The sequence below is a fragment of the Pyrus communis genome, chromosome 2 (assembly GCF_041283825.1).
Source record: "Pyrus communis isolate YQ-2024b chromosome 2, ASM4128382v1, whole genome shotgun sequence".
Lineage (NCBI taxonomy): Eukaryota > Viridiplantae > Streptophyta > Magnoliopsida > Rosales > Rosaceae > Pyrus > Pyrus communis.
The window spans coordinates 24,703,874-24,722,410 of NC_142566.1; the positions used below are offsets into that span (position 1 = coordinate 24,703,874).

An 18,537-nucleotide genomic window follows, 5' to 3' on the forward strand; every position below is an offset into this window, starting at 1 on the left:
ATTTATATTACTACAGTTAATATACTAAACCGTGTTTTATGCACACTGAAAAATATTTCAGACCCATAAATAAATACTCAATTCAACCCTTTTAAGAAGGATTAAATGGCTTCTCATGAATTGCAGTATATGTTAGGAGTGTATTGACCTCACAGAACATAAATAAATGGATTATTATTATTTTTTTTCTTTCAGTTCAAGAATTGCATTTGGTGAAGTTTGTATTATGAATCCGACGTTTAAAATTTTTAAATGTGATCGTCACACTCAAAAACTGTATTATAAGTCCATGATGGTATATGCGACTGACAAAAACTGCTTTGTTTCTTTTCACTTTGCAGTCCACCGAAGAAAAAGAAAGAAGAAAGGCTTCTACTTCAATCCATCAAATATGTACCAATAAAAAAGATATTTACTTTTTATCTTATGAGGATGCTGGTTGCTGAACCATACACTTGTAGAATATATAATGCATGGTCTTTTAAAATGCATTAAAATAAGGTTTGAAATTTGAAATATCTAAATCGCAAAAGCAGGCTGATGTGTCAAACCCTGGTTTTGACACCTCACACCCAAAAGGAATCTAGGATGCAACCGGTGTTTAAAATATCTGTATCGGTGAAAATATTAATAAACAAATTTGTGGAAATATCGATAACGATATCAGTGCCTTCGATGAAAAAAAAAATGAAAATTTGTTTATAAACGTGAAAATTTAAAACGAAATTTGAGGGGATACTAAACACTAGTTTAGACGAAATATAAGATTTTTTCTTATACTTAACCTATATGTTAAAAATATGGACGAAATCTGTCAAGTTAAACCGAAATTTAAGTATTTCTCCAACATATGGTGAAGTCTCTTTCCATACCTTTCTCTGATTTTTTCAATAATTTCGTGAAAATATCAATCGTATCGAAAAATTTCAAACAGAGACTGCAACTTGGTGTATTTTTCTTCGGCTTTCCTCTCGCAATACACTCAGTCGCATCTAAATTTCTCTCCTTCCTCAGTTGAAGTCCACTCTCTCTGGCCAACCGACAGGAAAAACAGGAAAAACAGCCAACCAAAGAAGAAACTAAAAGTCGAGTAAAAACCCATTAAAATCAAGGTCCCAAGAATATCAACCCCAAATAGAAGTATTGTACTTTAAACATAATATAAGCCTTCCCCACTATAAAATATCAACCACCAAGAACCCCCTCGATCTCCTCCCTCTCCCTCTCTACCCCACTCAACTACCTCTCCCTCTCTCTCTCTCTCTCTCAAAAACTGTTACTTCAGCACTGTCGGTTTGCTGTGTGCGTGTATATAAGTTACAAAAAATTTCATTTTCTGGTTAATTTCCAAATTTCCCAGTTGGGTTTTGCAACTCATGTCTGTTGAAAAGTTTCTCTCCTTCATGGACCTCCCAAAGCTCTGCAAATTCCAGAGCTTTTGTTCTCAGAAAGCTAGAGTTTTGCTTCTCCTAGCTGTTTTCACCAAACCCTTCTCTGGGTTGCCTTCTCATTGCTTTGCTCTCACTGCTTGTGGGAACTTTTTAAACCAATAAAATCACCCCCTTTAATTTTGCTTCAAGGTACAACTCCATTAATAATTTAATACAGTGGTTAATTTATTAATTTAATCATTGTTACTGTTACTTTTATTATTTTATTGCTCTCTAATTAGTAGTCACTTCCTACTCTGGAGGAGTTTTTTGGGTGCGGAGATTTTTGAGATTTGGTGATGATGCCAGCCATTCTTCAGCTGGTTAATCTCTGTGTCATTGGGTTTGCTTTTGCTTTTGCTTTTGCTCTCCGAGGATCTGCAGGTAACTTTTTGATCTTTGCAAATCTCTGTTGAAGTTTTGATGTTTCACAATTCACATAAACATTGTTAGGAATTTAGAACGAACTGTTGGATTTAAGTTGTTAATTCTGTTATGATTCAGAGGATTTAGTGATTAAGCAACATTGTAGTAATCTGAGTTGTGAAATTTTCGTGTCGGTGTTGTTTGTGATCAAGTTCTGCAATCACATTTCTGTGGGAATGGTCCGAATGGATATATGAAGTATGCTAGGAAGTGACTAAATGAATCGAATTTCGGCATGTTCTTTGATCTGAGCATGTTCTTGTCTTGTTGAATTGTCTTCTGAATGCTGCCCGAGTGTAAATTTATGACCGGAGCTCACAGCTAGTGGGTCTTCTAGTGCATGGTGATGGCCGGAAATTGTAATGCTATGTTTTTGAAATGACAGTGTCTTGAGAAGTTTGGTCGTTTAGCAAATCCTAGTTCCGGTTTCATCTTGATCTGGGAAATGCGTTACCATATGTTTCATCTGATGAAACGCTGTTCCAAGTCTAAATCGTACTGCAACTATGAAGTATAATACTTTTGGTAATAAGAACGTATAATATAAAGGGGCTTTTAAGATATCAGATTTCCATTGCTTGCTTTAGTTTTCTTCTTCTAAGCACCAGCATATGCCTTCTCTCAGGGTTAAATATATCTCCATCACCTGAACCTCTCTCCGTGAATCCTCCTGTTGAAACAGCATCCCCTCCTCTCACTGACAGAAAGTCGTTCACAAGCAATGTACCAATCCCCGCATTACAGCCAAATGGTAAGTCTCATAACTCTGCTGTTATAGATTTGAAGTTAAGATCATCTGGTTAAGCTCCTAATTTGACATGCCAGGGTCCAATTGGCACCCACCGCCTGCAATGCCACCTCTTATGTCCGCCCCACTGCCCCCATATAATGCTTCTCCACCACCAAGTGTTGAAGGTCAAGTCCCATTTATGCCACCAAAAACTGCTCCTCCACCACTAAGTACTGAAGTTCATCTACCGTCTGCGCCGCCAAATAATGCTCCTCCACCAAGTGTTGAAAGTCAAGTACCGTCTGTGCCACCAAAAGGTGCTCCTCCTCCACCACCAAGTGTTGAAGGTCATGCACCATCTGTGCCACCAACAAATTCTCCTCCACCACCAAGTGTTGAAGGTCATGTACCACCTACAGCACCAGTTAATGTTCCTCCACCACTAAGCATTGAAGTTCATGTACCTACTGCACCACCAAAGAATGCTCCTCCACCACCAAGTGTTGAAGGCCATGTACCGCCTATGCCACCAAAAACTGCTCCTCCACCACCAAGTGTTGGAGGTCATGTACCATCTATGCCACCTCCAAATTCTCCTCCACCAGTAAGTGTTGAAGGCCATGTACCGCTTATGCCACCAAAAACTGCTCCTCCACCACTAAGCACTGAAGTTCATGTACCGTCAGTGCCGACAACTAATGCTCCTCCACCACCAAGTGTTGAAAATCAAGTACCATCTCTGCCACCAAAAGGTGCGCCTCCACCACTAAGGATGGAAGTTCATGTACCGTCTACGCTACCAAATAATGCTCCTCCACCACCAAGTGTTGAAGGTCATGTACCGTCTGTGCCACCAACTAATTCTCCTCCACCATCAATTGTTGAAGGTCATGTACCGCCTAAGCCACCAATTAACGTTCCTCCTCCACCAAGCATTAAAGTTCATGTACCTACTGCACCACCAAATAATGCTTCTCCACCACCAAGTGTTGGAGGTCATGTACCATCTATGCCACCTCCTAATTCTCCCCCACCAGCAAGTGTTGAAGGCCATGTACCACCTATGCCCCCAAAAACTGCTCCTCCACCATTAAGTACTGAAGTTCATGTACCGTCAGCGCCAGCAACTAATGCTCCTCCACCACCAAGCGTTGAAAGTCAAGTACTGTCGGTGCCACCAAAAGATGCTCCTCCACTACCAAGTGTTGAAGGTCATGTACCATCTCTGCCACCAGCTAATTCTCCTCCATCACCAAGTGTTGAAGGTCGTGTACCGCATACGCCACCAAAGAATGTTCCTCCACCACTAAGCATTGAAGTTCATGTACCTACTGCACCGCTAAATAACGCTCCTCCGCCACCAAGTGTTGAAGGTCATGTACCATCTATGCCACCAACTAGTTCTCCTCCACCACCAAGTGTTGAAGGCCATGTACCGCCTATGCCACCAAAAACTGCTTCTCCACCACAAAGTACTGAACATGTACCGTCAGAGCCACCAAATGATGCTCCTCCACCACCAAGTGTTGAAAGTCAAGTACCATCTTTGCCACCAAAAGATGCTCCTCCTCCACGAAGTATGGAAGTTCATGTACCATCTACGCAACCAAATCTTGCTCCTCCACTACCAAGTGTTGAAGGTCATGTACCATCTCTGCCACCAGCTAATTCTCGTCCACCACCAAGTGTTGAGGGTCATGTACCGCCCACACCACCAATTAATGTTCCTCCACCATTAAGCATTGAAGTTCATGTACCTACTGGACCACCAAATAATGCTCCTCCACCACCAAGTGTTGAAGGTCATGTACCATCTATGCCACCAACTAATTCTCCTCCACCTGCAAGTGTTGAAGGTCATGTACGGCCTATGCCACCAAATAATGCTCATCCCCCGTCAATTGTTGAAGGTCATGTACCGTCTATGCCACCAACTTCTTCTCAAACAAAGGCACCAGTCAATAAGAGTCCTATCTCAGCGCCAGTTGCTCCAGGTAGATAAAAACCCTAGAGCTGTTTCTGTGATGATTTTTCTGTTAAATTGGTTCCAACCAAATGTTTTCTGTATTACATTGTCCAGTACCCGTTGAAACACCACCCAGGAATTTGCCACAAATTTCACCGGCCATCCATTCAAGTACACCAGAAACTTCACCATTTGCTCCTCAAAGACATGCGCCAGACAATAAGGCTCCCATACCAGAACCAATTGCTCCAGGTAGATGTAGCATTTTGTTATTACATTATTAGTTCTCAGATGCTGGTTATATGCAGTATGTTGTTTATTTATTTATTTATTTTCAAAATACAACACCTAATTCATCTCTCCGGAGGGTATTGGGACTAAATCCACCTGTAGTCCAGCCAATCACACCGAATATAGCACCACCTACATTACCTGGTGCGCCTTCCACCCCACCCCCATTTTTCTCCTTAAACGATCACATATAAACTTTACATTATGCGAAATAGTGAAAATGGCCTATTTGTTCTTCTCTGAAAAGCAGTACCAGTTGCATCACCAACAAACAATTTTCCACAAAACCCGACATCCATTCACCCAGTTACACCTGGAGAATCTCCATCTGCATTACCTGGTACTGCTTCAGAAAAATCGTAGTATAAAGTTATAGTTTTAATGTTCACACTGTGATACCAAATTGAATCAGTTTAATCCCTCATTGAATCATTGTTTTTTAGCAGTTCTAAATTATTTTCTAACCATTGTAACAATTGACTGACCCTAATATGAGGTTGCAGATCCTGAAGTCTCTCATGCATCATCTACTCCACCCAGCATCAACGGGAAAAGGAGTCGTTTACCAGTTGTTGCACCACCATATGAAGCTCCCAAGCCATCACTACCCGTGGGTCGTACCCCAGCTGAAGGTATAGAAAAACTGCGTATTTCATATTTTTCTCTACTTGAAAGTTTGTGTTGTCAAAGTTTTGATTCTATATATTGTTTTCTACTGTAGCTCCTTCCATCCACAAACCTGTGTCATCTCCTCCCCCAACCATTAACTGGAAAAGGGGTCGAATACCAGTTGTTGCACCATCATATGACACTCCCAAACCATCACCACCCATGGGCCATACCCCAGCTAAAGGTATGAAAAAATCACGTGTTTCATATTGTTTGTTACTTGAAAGTTATGTTGTCAGGTTTGTAAGTCTAGGTTCTGTTTTCTTCTTTAGCTCCTGTTGTTCACAAACCTGTGAGACATTATAAACGTTCTCCTGCATCTTCACCTTTAACGATATTCCATAAGAATCATCAAGCGCCATCATATCTGGTTTCTCCTCCCACTCCAGAACAGCAAGGTTTCATGTTTCACCTGAACTACATGTGCTAAGTCACACTTAAAAAAAATGTTATTACGCAGCTTATCATGTTCTTTTGACGTTATTAAGTTATAATTTCAATACTTAATACAGGCCCAGTGATGCCACCGGTATCATTTCAAACAGGCAGGCAAAGACACTATGCTCCTCCACCCCTAAATCCAGGTACCAAAGCATTGAACTTCAGTGTTTTATTTCATCTCTCACCTGAGAAATGGACCAAACTTTGGTGTTCAAAGCTAACACAATTTCTACATGTCAGCATCTTCAGTCCCTCCATCTCATTTGCCTGATGCTCCATCAGTGAGCCATGTTTCGCCTGCTCCTTCTCCATCTTTAAAAGGACCAACTCACGAAACCAATTGTAAGAAATAATCTTGCCTCTGGTTCTCTGTGATGATTTTATTTCTGAACTTACCTTTTTATCTAATTGTCTACTCAATACCTTACCCAATAATTACATGTTTGGAATAATAAGTGCGCCCTAAGATTTCTCCATCTGGAGCTCCAGCAAAGAGCCCAAAAGGGGCACCACCGCTGCCACTAGTTCAAGTATTCCCACCACCACCTCCCAATCAAGGTAGATAAGCTAACAATTTTCTTTACCTGTTAACTGGTGTTTCCACTTTCGTTATTGATCCTACAACATTCTTTTTCAAAGTTCATACAAAAATGTGATGCAAAGGTTCTTCCTTTTTGCAGATTGTTCGTCAACTATTTGCACCGATCCATATACAAATACCCCTCCTGGGTCACCTTGTGGCTGTGTCTTGCCTCTGCAAGTTGGACTGCGACTTAGTGTTGCACTGTATACCTTCTTTCCCTTGGTTTCAGAGCTAGCCCAGGAAATTGCTGTTGGGGTTCTTATGCAACAAAGTCAGGTCCGCATTATTGGAGCCAATGCAGCTACCCAGCAACCAGACAAGACAGTTGCCCTCATTGACTTGGTTCCCCTCGGGCAACAGTTTGATAACACCACAGCTGTTTTGACTTCCCAGAGATTTTGGCATAAACGAGTTGTTATAAACGCATCGTACTTTGGCGACTATGAAGTACTATATGTGCGGTATCCAGGTATGTATTTAGACATATGCACATACGTACTGCAGGTATTTTTATCAATAATGCTTATCTTTACAAACTACATATGTATAGGTTTACCCCCGTCTCCACCTTCTTTGGACATTGATGCAATGAATGCGGGGCCGTATCCTGGTAATGACAATAATGGAAGGACGACAAAGCCCCTAGGGGTTGACGTGCACAAGAGGAAGAATAAAAATGGGCTTAGTGGTGGGGTAATTGCTATTATTGCTTTGTCTACCTTTGTAGCAGTTGCTTTATGCTCTGCTGCTGCTTGGGTTTTTCTGTTCAAACCTAGAGACCGCGCATCTCAACCAGCAGCAACTCCGCGGGCTATGCTACCCTCTTCTGGAAAACCATCAGGTAATACGAGTCCCGATAAGTTAATTGAATTAGGTCTTTTCTTTGTGTCTAATGGAATTAGGTCAGGTGCACAGGTAGTATTGCTGGTAACTTACGCTGATGATTTGAAGATGGAACAGTGCTTATATAACACTGTCATTTCTAATATAGATAACGTATATGTTTTGCAGGTACGGCTGGGTCGATGATGGAAAGTAGGCACAGTTCCTTGTCGTTATCATTCGGATCCAGCAGTGCACCATATACAGGATCCGCCAATACTTTCAGTGCGAGTGATATTGAGAGAGCCACTAACAATTATGACGATTCAAGAGTACTTGGGGAAGGTGGCTTTGGGCGTGTTTATAGTGGTGTTCTTGAAGATGGGACCAAGATTGCCGTCAAAGTTCTAAAAAGAGATGATCATCATGGTGGTCGGGAGTTTTTGGCTGAAGTTGAGATGCTTAGTCGTCTTCATCATCGAAATTTGGTCAAGTTGATTGGCATATGCACAGAAGCGCATAGTCGTTCCTTGGTTTATGAGCTCGTTCCTAATGGCAGTGTGGAATCTCATTTACATGGTAACCCCCCCCTCTCTATTCACAACTGATCTGTTCTTAATGAATTTGTTTAATGTAGGAGGATTCTTTTTGACATAGGGCTTCTGTCCATTTTGCTTGCTGTCAGGAATTGACAAGGACAGTGCTCCGCTTAATTGGTTGCAACGCATGAAAATAGCACTTGGTGCTGCTAGGGGGCTGGCATATCTACACGAGGATTCCAGCCCCCGTGTCATTCACAGGGATTTTAAAGCCAGCAATATTTTGCTAGAAGATGATTTTACACCGAAAGTGTCCGACTTTGGTTTGGCGCGAACTGCCATGGATGAGGAAAACGGACACATATCAACACGGGTCATGGGAACTTTTGGGTATGAAATTTTCTCTTTGCTGTATTCAGTGTCCAGGTTATGTCTCATTGGTGACAGTTTCTGACATCTTTAAATTCCTAATGACAATATTAAGGTATGTGGCTCCGGAATATGCAATGACTGGGCATCTTCTTGTCAAGAGTGATGTATACAGCTATGGGGTTGTCCTTCTCGAACTCTTAACTGGAAGAAAACCGGTAGACATGTCACAGCCACCTGGTGAAGAAAACCTAGTTGCATGGGCCCGGCCACTCCTCACAAGTAAAGAAGGGTTGGAAGCAATCATAGATCCAAATCTAGGATCCGAGGTTCCATTTGAAAGTATCGCCAAAGTGGCAGCTATTGCTTCGATGTGTGTACAGCCAGAGGTATCACACCGCCCTTTTATGGGCGAGGTTGTCCAGGCCTTAAAACTGGTATGCAATGAGTATGATGAGGTGAAAGAATTAGGTTCAAGGAATTCTAGCCCATGCGATTTGTCCATTGATGTGGCTGATGACACAAATACTACCTCAGGACAGTTGCCAGATACTTTCCAAAACCAGTATTCCATGCTGACCTACAATTCTGACCTCGAGACAGGGCGGGAAGCATCATTGTCAAAGATTTGTAGTACATCAATGAGCACGGGGAGGCAAGATACCGAATCATTCAGGAGACACTCCAGTTCAGGTCCTTTGGGAACAGGAAGGGGTAAGCAGTTCTGGGAGAGACTTAGGAGATCATCTGGGGGCAGTGTGAGCGAGCACGGGTTTAAATTATGGCAAGGCTCCCCCTATTGAACGCTTACTACTAGCTTAAAATGTTCGGTTTCTTGCTCAATTCCTAAATCTCAGATCACCGTGTAAAAAACGCGCATTTGCAGAACGCCGTCAAGACAGGTCTGCTGAGCATGGGAACTCGGATACGAGCTAAGTTATGCAGATGTGTACAAATGGGATGGATGGAAATCCGAATTCGGATCAACCTTCATAAACTTCGAAACGGTAACCGGAGCTTAAGCATATATAAGCAGGGTTCGGATCAACCTACTGAATTTTCAGAGTTGAAGCATCAGAAGTTTTGGATCATAGGCTACTTGGAGTCTTTTTTTGTTTTTGTAAATTTTTATATGATAGTTGTGTATTATTCAGGGAAAGAAAACGCTCTTTGTTACCAACAATGTACAGAACATTTCCTGCCATGAAATTAATCCGTCTTTTCCCTTCACTTCCAGAGCAGTAAAGTTATGCATTTTAACTTTTGGACATTATGTACAATTAGAACCGGTTATAAACTTTCAATAAAAAATAGAACTTTCAGGACACTGTACCGATGCTAAAGGGCACTCAATCGTGGCATCTGGCTTATTGTTTATTTGTCTGTCTACTTCTAATTTTTAGTGTAAGCAGCTACATTTACGCATAACAAGCCAAAGTTTTAACACAAGAAAATTGAAGTATATATTTTATTCTATATAAACTCTTTTTTTTCTTCAGGATTCATTGTAATAATGAGAAAGATTTTTTGTATATATGCACAAATCGATCGATAATATCAAAATCCGATGAATCTGCTTAGATGAACTTACTAATAGAATGCCCTAATGCGTTACAAATTTTCACTTTAGCCAATGATCCAATCAAATGATTACTCTAGTTTTTTTATGCTTCAGATGTATTAGTTCTTTTTTTTGTTAGGCATCATTTGAAGCCTATGATTGGAACCCTGATTATTCACAAAGAATATGAACTATAATTATTCCGATTTCTCATTTTTTAGTGTTTGCCAATACATATAGGATTGAAAAGTGCAAGTTCCGACTTAAATGAAGGTCAACGTGCAAATTTTATTCAAGTTGCATGTAAAATATGAAATAGTCTGAACAAAAAATTTAAAAACGCTAAATAATAAATAAATAAATAACTAACTAAAAGTTCAAAAAATTTTAATTTTAAGGAAAAATTACAAATAAAGGTGTAGTGAATAGTACCAGAGAAATGTAAAAACGTGGTTTTTTTCGTTAAAAATAAATAATACCGGGAGTGTTTAGTTAAAATTTTAAACGATGAAAATAATACAGACTCCAAACGCTGCGTTTAGGAGACCAACCGTAGTGATGGAGCCAGACCCGCCAAATCACCTACGTTTGGTACCGAACACCCACAGGATTCTAGCCTCCTCCATCAAATTTGACATAGAGCCTTCCCTTCCTGTACTCTCAGTCGCCAAAGTCTCTGCTTCGATCTGTAGAGATCAAAGACCGAAGCTTTCAGCAACTTCCAACTCGCCGGCTACGATGGTAAGCCAAAAGCACTTTTCCTTGCTTTTCTGCTTCTCCGTTTTCGCTTCTAACGTTTTCGATTTTGTTCTTTCGCTTTCCTTCTCAAGGCTTCGAAGGCAATTTCCAGTCCCGTGCCCGTCACGTGGTACCCGACTCTCGCCGTCGTGATGGTCTCCCTCGGTCTCCTCTTCACCGCCTCCTTCTTCATGTGAGTCCGATCCACCATTTCCAGATCTTTTTTTTCCCTTAATTTTTAATTTTTCTGATTTTCCGTTTAGATCTTGTTGTCAATTTAGAAATTTTGGGTCTGCAAATTTTGTTTTCCTGCAAAATATTATGGTAATTGATGAAAGCAGATTAGAAATGTGAATTTTCGTTTCTTGGTGTGGTTTATTTTGTTTATTTGCAATTTTCTGAGCAGCCAAACGTGAAGATTGTGTTTTTATTGAGTCTGATGAGAGTGCATTTGTTGAAATTGATGTTTACTGTGTAGAATTAGAGCCTGGTATTGCATAAATTACGCAGATACGAACAACTGACCGATTTAACCTTCAAATCGGAGTGTAAAACGAGAGTTGGTGAAAATTCAACGAGCCAAATCAATGAAAATTTACTACTTTGTATCACCAGATTTGAGTATTGAAAAGTGGGAATTCAAAGAATTGATATGTTATCGATGATCTGCGTATAAACATATTGGCTAATAAGATCAGATTATCGGGTTTAAAAAGCTATGAGAGGAATCTGAAAGCCTGAAAGATTTCCTAGTAACCATTTGCATGTTTAGGTAGATATATGTCAGGAAACCGAATGACTCAATTGTATGGACATGTTTGGATTCGTGAAGGCGTCACGCAAAACACTAGCTTTGGGTTGTAAATTCATAATGTAGTTCGGAAACCTATATCGTATAATTCTTTGATGAACAGCAGCCTGGAAATTTTTGTGTACTTTTAAACCCTCATGTTTCGTCTTGACTAATCGAGTAGAGATACAAGCCGTTGCCCTAGCATCATCTATTTGCTGTTCATGTAATAAGTCTACTGAGTATATTTTTACCCACCCCTTCGTCTTCTGAATATAGTAGTCGTTAACGGTAGTATATATTTGCTGCAGCTATGAGGCTACCATTTCTCGGAAAAACCGCAGTCTTGCAAAGGAAGTCATAACAGCAACATTCGCTTCCTTCTTTTTGGTGCGTTTGTAGTCCGAATCCTCTCTTCATCTACCGATACAGTACTAGATTGCTCCTTGTTCTGGTGTATGATTGTATCTAACATTCCAACTGTTCTCTTTGGTGTGCAGGGTTTCGGATCCTTGTTCTTGCTGCTTGCATCGGGCGTTTATGTCTGAGGCTATAAATTATGAAGTTTTGTTAAGAAAAATCAGAGATTTACATGAAGGATATGACGTTGTTAGTCAAATGTACTCTTGTGGTTCTTGAATGGGACAAGTTTGATTAAACAGGTTTATGGCATGGATGTCTTGTTTTGCTTAACCTACACTCAGGTGGCCAACTCCAAACCCAAAATTTAAAAATTTGATTTAGATCTCATTTTTATGTTTGGGGAAATACAATTTTTTTTACCATGCTTGTTTTGAGTAGTGATTTTCGCAATCCCGAAGTAGAGCTCGTAAGTAGAAGATCTCAAGTTCGAATTCCAAAGTAGAGTTTTTAGTAAATAGACAATGGAGCGGTTACACAAGATTTTTGCATATTCACATGATGTTTTATGTTAATGATATAACGTCATGTAAAGAGAATCGGGACACAACTTTCGGTATGTGCCGAGTAATGTTCAAGTGAGAGACAAAAGTGACAAAAAATGAGCTTCAGATAAGTGAGACACAATGACTGTTATGTGCCGAATAATGTTCAAGTGGGAGACAAAGTGATAGAAAATGAGCTTTAGATAAGTGAGATACAATTACAGTTTCAACGGGCATTTCAATAAAGAGTGATTTGTGCGCATATTTTTCAACTTTGTTCACTCTTTTAACTATGATCATTGATTTTATTTTAATTGTTCGATCTAACGGTTAAAAAAAAACAGTAAAGGGATAAAAAACCGAGTGGTCAAAAATCAAATGCCTTCAATAAAAAATCTCAAGACGCGTGTGTATCATCCACGCTAGTGGAGTGGACTACCGGGGTGTATCTCAATGGACGGACACAACCAGAGACGCACAGAGAGCGTGAGAAAGTGAGAGCGACCGCGCGAACCGAGCGAGGAGAGAGAGTGTGAGAGAGAGATTATAATAAGGGTTTTGAAGTCAGAGTCTCGCAACCACCAAACTCGGCGGAGTAGCCATGGACGCTCAGTCGCAGCAGCAAGCTGGACCAGTGAAGAAGAAGGAGACTCGGGGCCGGAAGCCCAAGCCCAAGGAAGAGAAGAAGGACGACCACCAACAGCAAGCCAAGCTCAAGAAGTCGCAGCAGAACGCCACAGTCGACGACAAGTACACTCAGTGGAAGTCCCTCGTCCCCATCCTCTACGACTGGCTTGCCAACCACAACCTCGTCTGGCCCTCCCTCTCTTGCCGGTACTCTCTCTCTCTCTCTCAACTTTTCTCTCTCTAATTTCTTCTATTTCCCCCATTTTTGGGGCTTTAGGGTTTTTAGGGTTTTGGCGCAGCGTCATGTCTCTCTGGTTTTGTTCTGTTTCTTAGGGTTTTGTGTCTGGGGGTCTGATTTTTCTTGTTTTAGGGTTTCTGAGGCAAATGGAGATTTGAAAGTCTGCATTTTTTTAATTAGCATTGTCGATCTGCTTGTGTTTTGGGTAGGTGGGGTCCTCAGCTCGAGCAAGCTACTTACAAGAATCGCCAGCGTCTCTACCTTTCCGAGCAGGCAAGCTTTGCTCATCTCAGTTTTGATTTCCCGCAGTTAGTTTTGAATATTTATGTAATTTGAAGGACAAATGTGTGCTTGGGTTTACAACTCAGAAATCATACTTGAAACGGTTAAAGTTGATGTCTTGTGCCGAAACACGAGAGGCCACCATGGTTTTATGTTCTTTTAATAAGTTATCGTCTTTGTGGTTTGTTGACAGACCGATGGCAGTGTCCCAAATACTCTGGTTATTGCAAATTGTGAGATTGTCAAACCTAGAGTCGCCGCTGCAGAGCATATATCTCAGGTATGCGTGATTGGGTTTGACATTTTGAATGAAGGTTAACTCTTTGTTGACTCATTATTGAATACTTCATCTTTCAGTTCAATGAGGAAGCCCGCTCACCATTTGTGAAGAAGTACAAGACCATCATTCATCCTGGAGAGGTATGACTGGTGCACCTGTTTAAGTCTGTTTATTCACAATGAAAATTGAGCAAATGCACTTTACTTTTTGGGGGTTTGAATTTAATGGGAAATGTTTAATACTGGTGTGAGAAATGAAGAAAAGACTACATCTGTTGTTATCCAAAACGAGGGAAAAATATTGTTACCATTTACACTTCTATTCTTTCTCTTATACATTCTGTAAAATGTGTGTTTAATTCATTCTTCACTCATTTTGCGTATAAGCTGGTGATATTGGAAGCTTGCATGTACTTCTTCTTGAGTAACCTTTTCATATATTTTGACAGGTAAACAGAATCAGAGAACTTCCACAGAACACTAAGATAGTGGCCACGCATACCGACAGTCCTGATGTAAGTGTTTTTTATTTTATCAAGTTGGATCACATAGTCATGTTTCCTTTGTTTTCTATGCGTATTGTTTATTTTGAAGTTACAGTTGCAAATTTTGTCAAATTTAGGTTCTAATTTGGGATGTCGAAGCTCAACCTAACCGTCATGCTGTCCTAGGAGCTTCAACCTCGCGTCCAGATTTGGTGAACTTTTTTTCTGTCTCTTTTCATGAATTTCTCAGTATTTCAATATTGGACCCGTTCAAGACTTGTGTGATAATGCGTCAAAGGAATGGCATTTGTCTTTGACCTTTGCTTACTACTATCTTTGTTCAATTGAAAAATATATGAACCTGTTTGACTATTTTCTTCTTTCAGATTTTGACTGGACATCAAGATAATGCAGAATATGCCCTTGCAATGTGTCCAACTGAGCCCTACGTGCTCTCTGGAGGTGGGCTTTTTTTTGCTTCTAGTTGTATTTGGATATCAATGATGCTGTTATATATTTAACTTTGCCTAATGCACGTAGGTTTATTATGCTATAGTTTACTCCTTTTGTTTTGAAATTTCCTATATTTGTACTGTGGCAGGGTAAGTTTATTGTGAACTCTAATGACTTTGCTGGATGTCGTTTGTTTTTAATTTGTGATTGATTTCAAGCGCTCAAAGCACTAACACCATTCTTATTGTTAGAAGAAATCAGATATGTATGTTATGAAGGCCATTTTATTTTTTTACTAAAAATAAATTTTTGTGCAGGGAAGGACAAAACAGTGGTGTTGTGGAGTATTCAGGACCATATAGCAGCCTCTACCACTGATCCAGCAGCAAACAAGTCTCCAGGATCTGGTGCATCAATCGTTAAAAACTCAAAGTCTGGGGATGGTAATGATAAAGTTACTGATGGTCCTACTGTTGCTCCTCGGGGAATCTACTATGGGCATGAGGATACAGTCGAAGATGTGGCGTTTTGCCCATCTAGGTAACTTACGCTTACTCAGTCACCTACCCTTAACTAAACTATTAAAGATATGGAACCCTCATTCGTTTTACACCTTAGCAGTTGCAATTTCTATACATATGACGTGCTCCTTTAGTTCTTATGATATTACGTCTCTACTGAAGTTCACAGGAGTTCTGTAGTGTTGGTGATGATTCCTGCCTCATATTATGGGATGCACGTGTCGGCTCTAGCCCTGCTGTAAAGGTTATGCGTCTCATCCTTCTTTTTGTCTTTCCTTTATTTCTATATGGCTTTGGCAATGGAATTTGGTGAATAAATTGGTATGCATGTAGAATTTGGCTTTGTAATGTCAGTGTGCAGTGTTTATCTTTGACTATTCTGCTGTTTGAAGAGTCCTGCTTGATCATGAATACTAACAGGCCTATTGGAGAATGCTTTTAGGGTGTTTAAATCTGCTACTTAAAGAAATTGTGTTATATTTATGTTATTTGCTGTAATCACCCTTAATCTGTGGCTCTATATTTCAAAATGGACAGCCTATTGTTCCCTCTCAACCCGTTCACATTTATGTACCTTTTTTCTTTTGACCTTGCTAAATATCTCCCATCATTAATCTTGGAAGATCCCTATTCCTTTCACTCTGAATTTTTGCTTTTACTTATTGTACGTGTTGGCTGTTCTTGTTTCTGATTAGCAGGTTGAAAAGGCTCATGATGCTGATGTTCACTGTGTTGATTGGAATCCCCATAATGATAACCTTATTCTAACAGGGTATGTGCTAATGCCATGTTCCTCTCAGTTTTGCTGCTTCCTAATCCTCTGGTTTTGTTAATTATGCTTTATTGTTTGGCCTAATGAGAAGATACGAGACCAAAGTTGTTATGATTTGTATACAGGTCAGCAGATAATTCTGTACGCGTGTTTGATCGTCGGAATCTCACTTCTGAAGGAGTGGGGGCACCCATATATAAATTTGAGGGTCATACAGCAGCTGTTCTTTGTGTTCAGGTAATGATAATACTGCTGCTTTTGTTGCTACTTTCTGTTTCTAATAATTTAGAACATCTGTTTCAAGAACTCTGTGTCTTATCTGTTGGTTGCATTTGTGTTTTCAGTGGTGTCCAGACAAATCGTCTGTCTTTGGAAGTTCTGCAGAGGATGGTCTTTTAAACATTTGGGATTATGAGAAGGTATTTTGGCCTTCAGAATGTACCGTGATTTTATTTTGTGTTAATCTAGTAATTTTCAAATCTTTTTCTTGATCTATTTTTTGACATAACAAACGAAGTGTTTCCAAATAAATGGAGTTTTGGCTTTTCTATTCCTCTTCCCATAACTTCAATCAGATGGAAGTTGTTATAACTTATGAAAACATAATACGCTGCAGGTCGGTAAGGAGCGAACTCCAAAAGGCCCAACTTCTCCACCTGGCCTGTTTTTCCAGCATGCTGGGCACAGGTTTGAGGCTCTCTCTTTTACTAACTTTATTTAAACATACTTTAAGAATCCTTTTCAAACTTTTTATGTCTGGTAGAGGATCTTTTCACCCTTGATTTTCAACTTTCTGGTTTTCGGAAATTGTTTTACGTCTCACTCTTGGATTTCTATCTTTCCTGGTGTCTCTTGTATGGTCATCATGCCTGAGTCTATAATTGTGCCCATGCCACTATATAGTACTTTTTCATTATGTTATTGTGGTCAGTAAACTGAACATGATGCTGTATGTGTCTGTATATCCATCAGTGGAATATTGAGGTTAATCTTTGCATCAAATGTTGATAGGAAGTTTTACACTGGACACGGTAGTGCTTTGGAGCCTTTTTTATCAAGTACCTTATTGCTTATAGGCTTCTAGGTCTTTTAAAGTTGTTTGCTCGAGTCTGAATGATCTTTGAAGTTATCTCTATAACATGTAAAATTACCTGGTAAACAGTTCTTGAAGTTTACTCATTGGAAATATGATCCCTTATTGTATCATTTGGTTGAATTGTCGGGCACTTTATTTTGTTTCTTTTATTTTCCTGTAGTTTGTCGCTCATGGTTTGCTTAACTTTATAATTGTATACAGGGACAAGGTTGTTGATTTTCATTGGAATGCATCTGATCCATGGACTGTTGTCAGTGTGTCTGATGACTGTGATAGTACTGGCGGAGGGGGCACATTGCAGGTATCGGAATGTTTGTTCTTGTCGTCGTTGAAAGGGTTTCATTTTTCGAGTCATAAAATCATTTCTAAGAATATTTCATAATGAGAAACCATATAAGATTGAATATTACACATTACATAAGATTAAGAAAGATGTTGCTAGTTTAATATTGCGGAGATAGTTTTCTACATGGTGAATTATCTGTTGCTAACCCCTTTTTTGAATTTTAGCATTTCGATAAGAGGTGTTTAAAAGCATTGTAGTGATGGAGAAAATTTGTTAGGAAGCAAATTTCCTTTAAAAAGTTGAGCTTAAACCAAATTTTACTGGTGTACCAATGATGTGTTTTACCCTTACGTCCCTCCCTCCCTCATCTCCTACGTTAACTTTCTTCTGAAACCTTTGGTTATTGTAAAAGAAATTACGCTCGATTTGATACAAAACTGATTTCTGAAGCTGACAATTGTCTGCAGATATGGAGAATGAGTGATCTGATCTACAGGCCCGAAGAGGAGGTTCTGGCAGAGCTTGAGAAGTTCAAGTCCCATGTTGTTTCCTGTACTTCAAAGCCTTGAGGAGTTGCGTGTTAATACGCTCTTGGGTTCCGGAGAAAAGGTTCTGTAGTAAACTTATTGAACGAAAACCTAAGCTATTATGTTAGAGAGGTAGTATGTCTGTTGAGCTATAGATATTTGCTTATCGGATACCTATGATGCGAGGAGAAAACTCATGCTTAAACTAAGCTTTTGTTATGTATGCCGTCGTGTCGGAGTAGTATTCGGGATTAGAGATTGTCAATCTAACCGAGATGTTAGCATGGCTTAATCGTTTTACCGTGTTATCAATGAATTATTTGAATGACTTGATTATTTGGAAGGCTTAAGAGGGGCCAAAATTCCTTATGCATAAAAGTTTTGATGGTTTCCCTTGCTTGGTGAAGGTTTGAGGATTGCGAATGAGTCGGTACTCTAATTTGCGTCCCTAGGCGTGTTTAAATTCTCTTATTCGAGTTTATCAATTAGGATTAGTCAATTATGCATTTGTTTTAGATTGATGAATTGAACTCAATCAATCGAGAGATTTTTCAATGTGTCGGACATCTTCTGTTCATATGACCCAAGGAAAATGCTCTTTATTGGTCTCTCAATAGGCGAAGCAAAATATAACTACGCTCAACCTAGCACTAGCAATGAGGAAAAAGAGGTCTTTTGCCTAGTAGTCACCATTCTCTTGTCCAGATCGGA

General features: G+C 39.8%; 3 protein-coding genes across 8 annotated transcripts; all 3 read left to right on the forward strand.

The window, feature by feature from the left end:
* Window positions 1-1,191: 1,191 nt before the first annotated feature.
* Window positions 1,192-9,496, forward strand: LOC137748666 (uncharacterized). Of its 6 annotated transcripts, none has more exons than XM_088688691.1 (17): window positions 1,192-1,580; window positions 1,694-1,814; window positions 2,482-2,607; window positions 2,682-4,580; window positions 4,667-4,804; window positions 5,094-5,183; window positions 5,347-5,475; window positions 5,565-5,696; window positions 5,785-5,910; window positions 6,025-6,096; window positions 6,194-6,295; window positions 6,410-6,511; window positions 6,634-7,005; window positions 7,087-7,377; window positions 7,548-7,937; window positions 8,044-8,287; window positions 8,382-9,496. In XM_088688691.1, exons 2-17 carry the CDS (start codon window positions 1,730-1,732, stop codon window positions 9,067-9,069), a joined length of 4,986 nt encoding a protein of 1,661 aa, XP_088544817.1. In that variant the 5' UTR covers window positions 1,192-1,580; window positions 1,694-1,729; the 3' UTR covers window positions 9,070-9,496. The 6 variants fall into 6 exon arrangements, with proteins under 6 accessions (XP_088544817.1, XP_088544819.1, XP_088544821.1 ...); XM_088688693.1 differs by having other exon boundaries at window positions 1,346-1,580; window positions 1,697-1,814; XM_088688695.1 differs by lacking the exon at window positions 1,192-1,580 and having other exon boundaries at window positions 1,588-1,814; window positions 2,682-2,933; window positions 2,988-4,580.
* An 858-nt stretch (window positions 9,497-10,354) lies between these two features.
* LOC137748425 (uncharacterized) lies at window positions 10,355-12,105 on the forward strand. Its single transcript, XM_068488573.2, has 4 exons — window positions 10,355-10,568; window positions 10,658-10,758; window positions 11,667-11,745; window positions 11,856-12,105. Exons 1-4 carry the CDS (start codon window positions 10,386-10,388, stop codon window positions 11,901-11,903), a joined length of 411 nt encoding a protein of 136 aa, XP_068344674.2. The 5' UTR covers window positions 10,355-10,385; the 3' UTR covers window positions 11,904-12,105.
* A 386-nt stretch (window positions 12,106-12,491) lies between these two features.
* LOC137747207 (WD-40 repeat-containing protein MSI4) lies at window positions 12,492-18,204 on the forward strand. The gene is made up of 15 exons (XM_068487272.2): window positions 12,492-13,094; window positions 13,335-13,398; window positions 13,601-13,687; window positions 13,765-13,827; window positions 14,136-14,201; window positions 14,309-14,383; window positions 14,558-14,633; window positions 14,942-15,164; window positions 15,308-15,389; window positions 15,844-15,917; window positions 16,043-16,154; window positions 16,262-16,336; window positions 16,534-16,604; window positions 17,215-17,314; window positions 17,767-18,204. Exons 1-15 carry the CDS (start codon window positions 12,862-12,864, stop codon window positions 17,866-17,868), a joined length of 1,503 nt encoding a protein of 500 aa, XP_068343373.2. The 5' UTR covers window positions 12,492-12,861; the 3' UTR covers window positions 17,869-18,204.
* The last annotated feature ends 333 nt before the right edge of the window (window positions 18,205-18,537 follow it).

Bases quoted from the DNA above. Each gene is read 5' to 3' on its own strand.
- LOC137748666 (XM_088688691.1), top strand. From the start codon at position 1,730: ATGATGCCAGCCATTCTTCAGCTGGTTAATCTCTGTGTCATTGGGTTT. The intron at 5,184-5,346 runs GTACTGCTTCAG...ATGAGGTTGCAG, and splicing joins ATCTCCATCTGCATTACCTG to ATCCTGAAGTCTCTCATGCA. The intron at 5,697-5,784 runs GTATGAAAAAAT...TTTCTTCTTTAG, and splicing joins GGGCCATACCCCAGCTAAAG to CTCCTGTTGTTCACAAACCT.
- LOC137748425 (XM_068488573.2), top strand. From the start codon at position 10,386: ATGGAGCCAGACCCGCCAAATCACCTACGTTTGGTACCGAACACCCAC. The intron at 10,759-11,666 runs GTGAGTCCGATC...TATTTGCTGCAG, and splicing joins TTCACCGCCTCCTTCTTCAT to CTATGAGGCTACCATTTCTC. The intron at 11,746-11,855 runs GTGCGTTTGTAG...TTTGGTGTGCAG, and splicing joins CATTCGCTTCCTTCTTTTTG to GGTTTCGGATCCTTGTTCTT.
- LOC137747207 (XM_068487272.2), top strand. From the start codon at position 12,862: ATGGACGCTCAGTCGCAGCAGCAAGCTGGACCAGTGAAGAAGAAGGAG. The intron at 15,390-15,843 runs GTTATGCGTCTC...TCTGATTAGCAG, and splicing joins GCTCTAGCCCTGCTGTAAAG to GTTGAAAAGGCTCATGATGC. The intron at 17,315-17,766 runs GTATCGGAATGT...AATTGTCTGCAG, and splicing joins GCGGAGGGGGCACATTGCAG to ATATGGAGAATGAGTGATCT.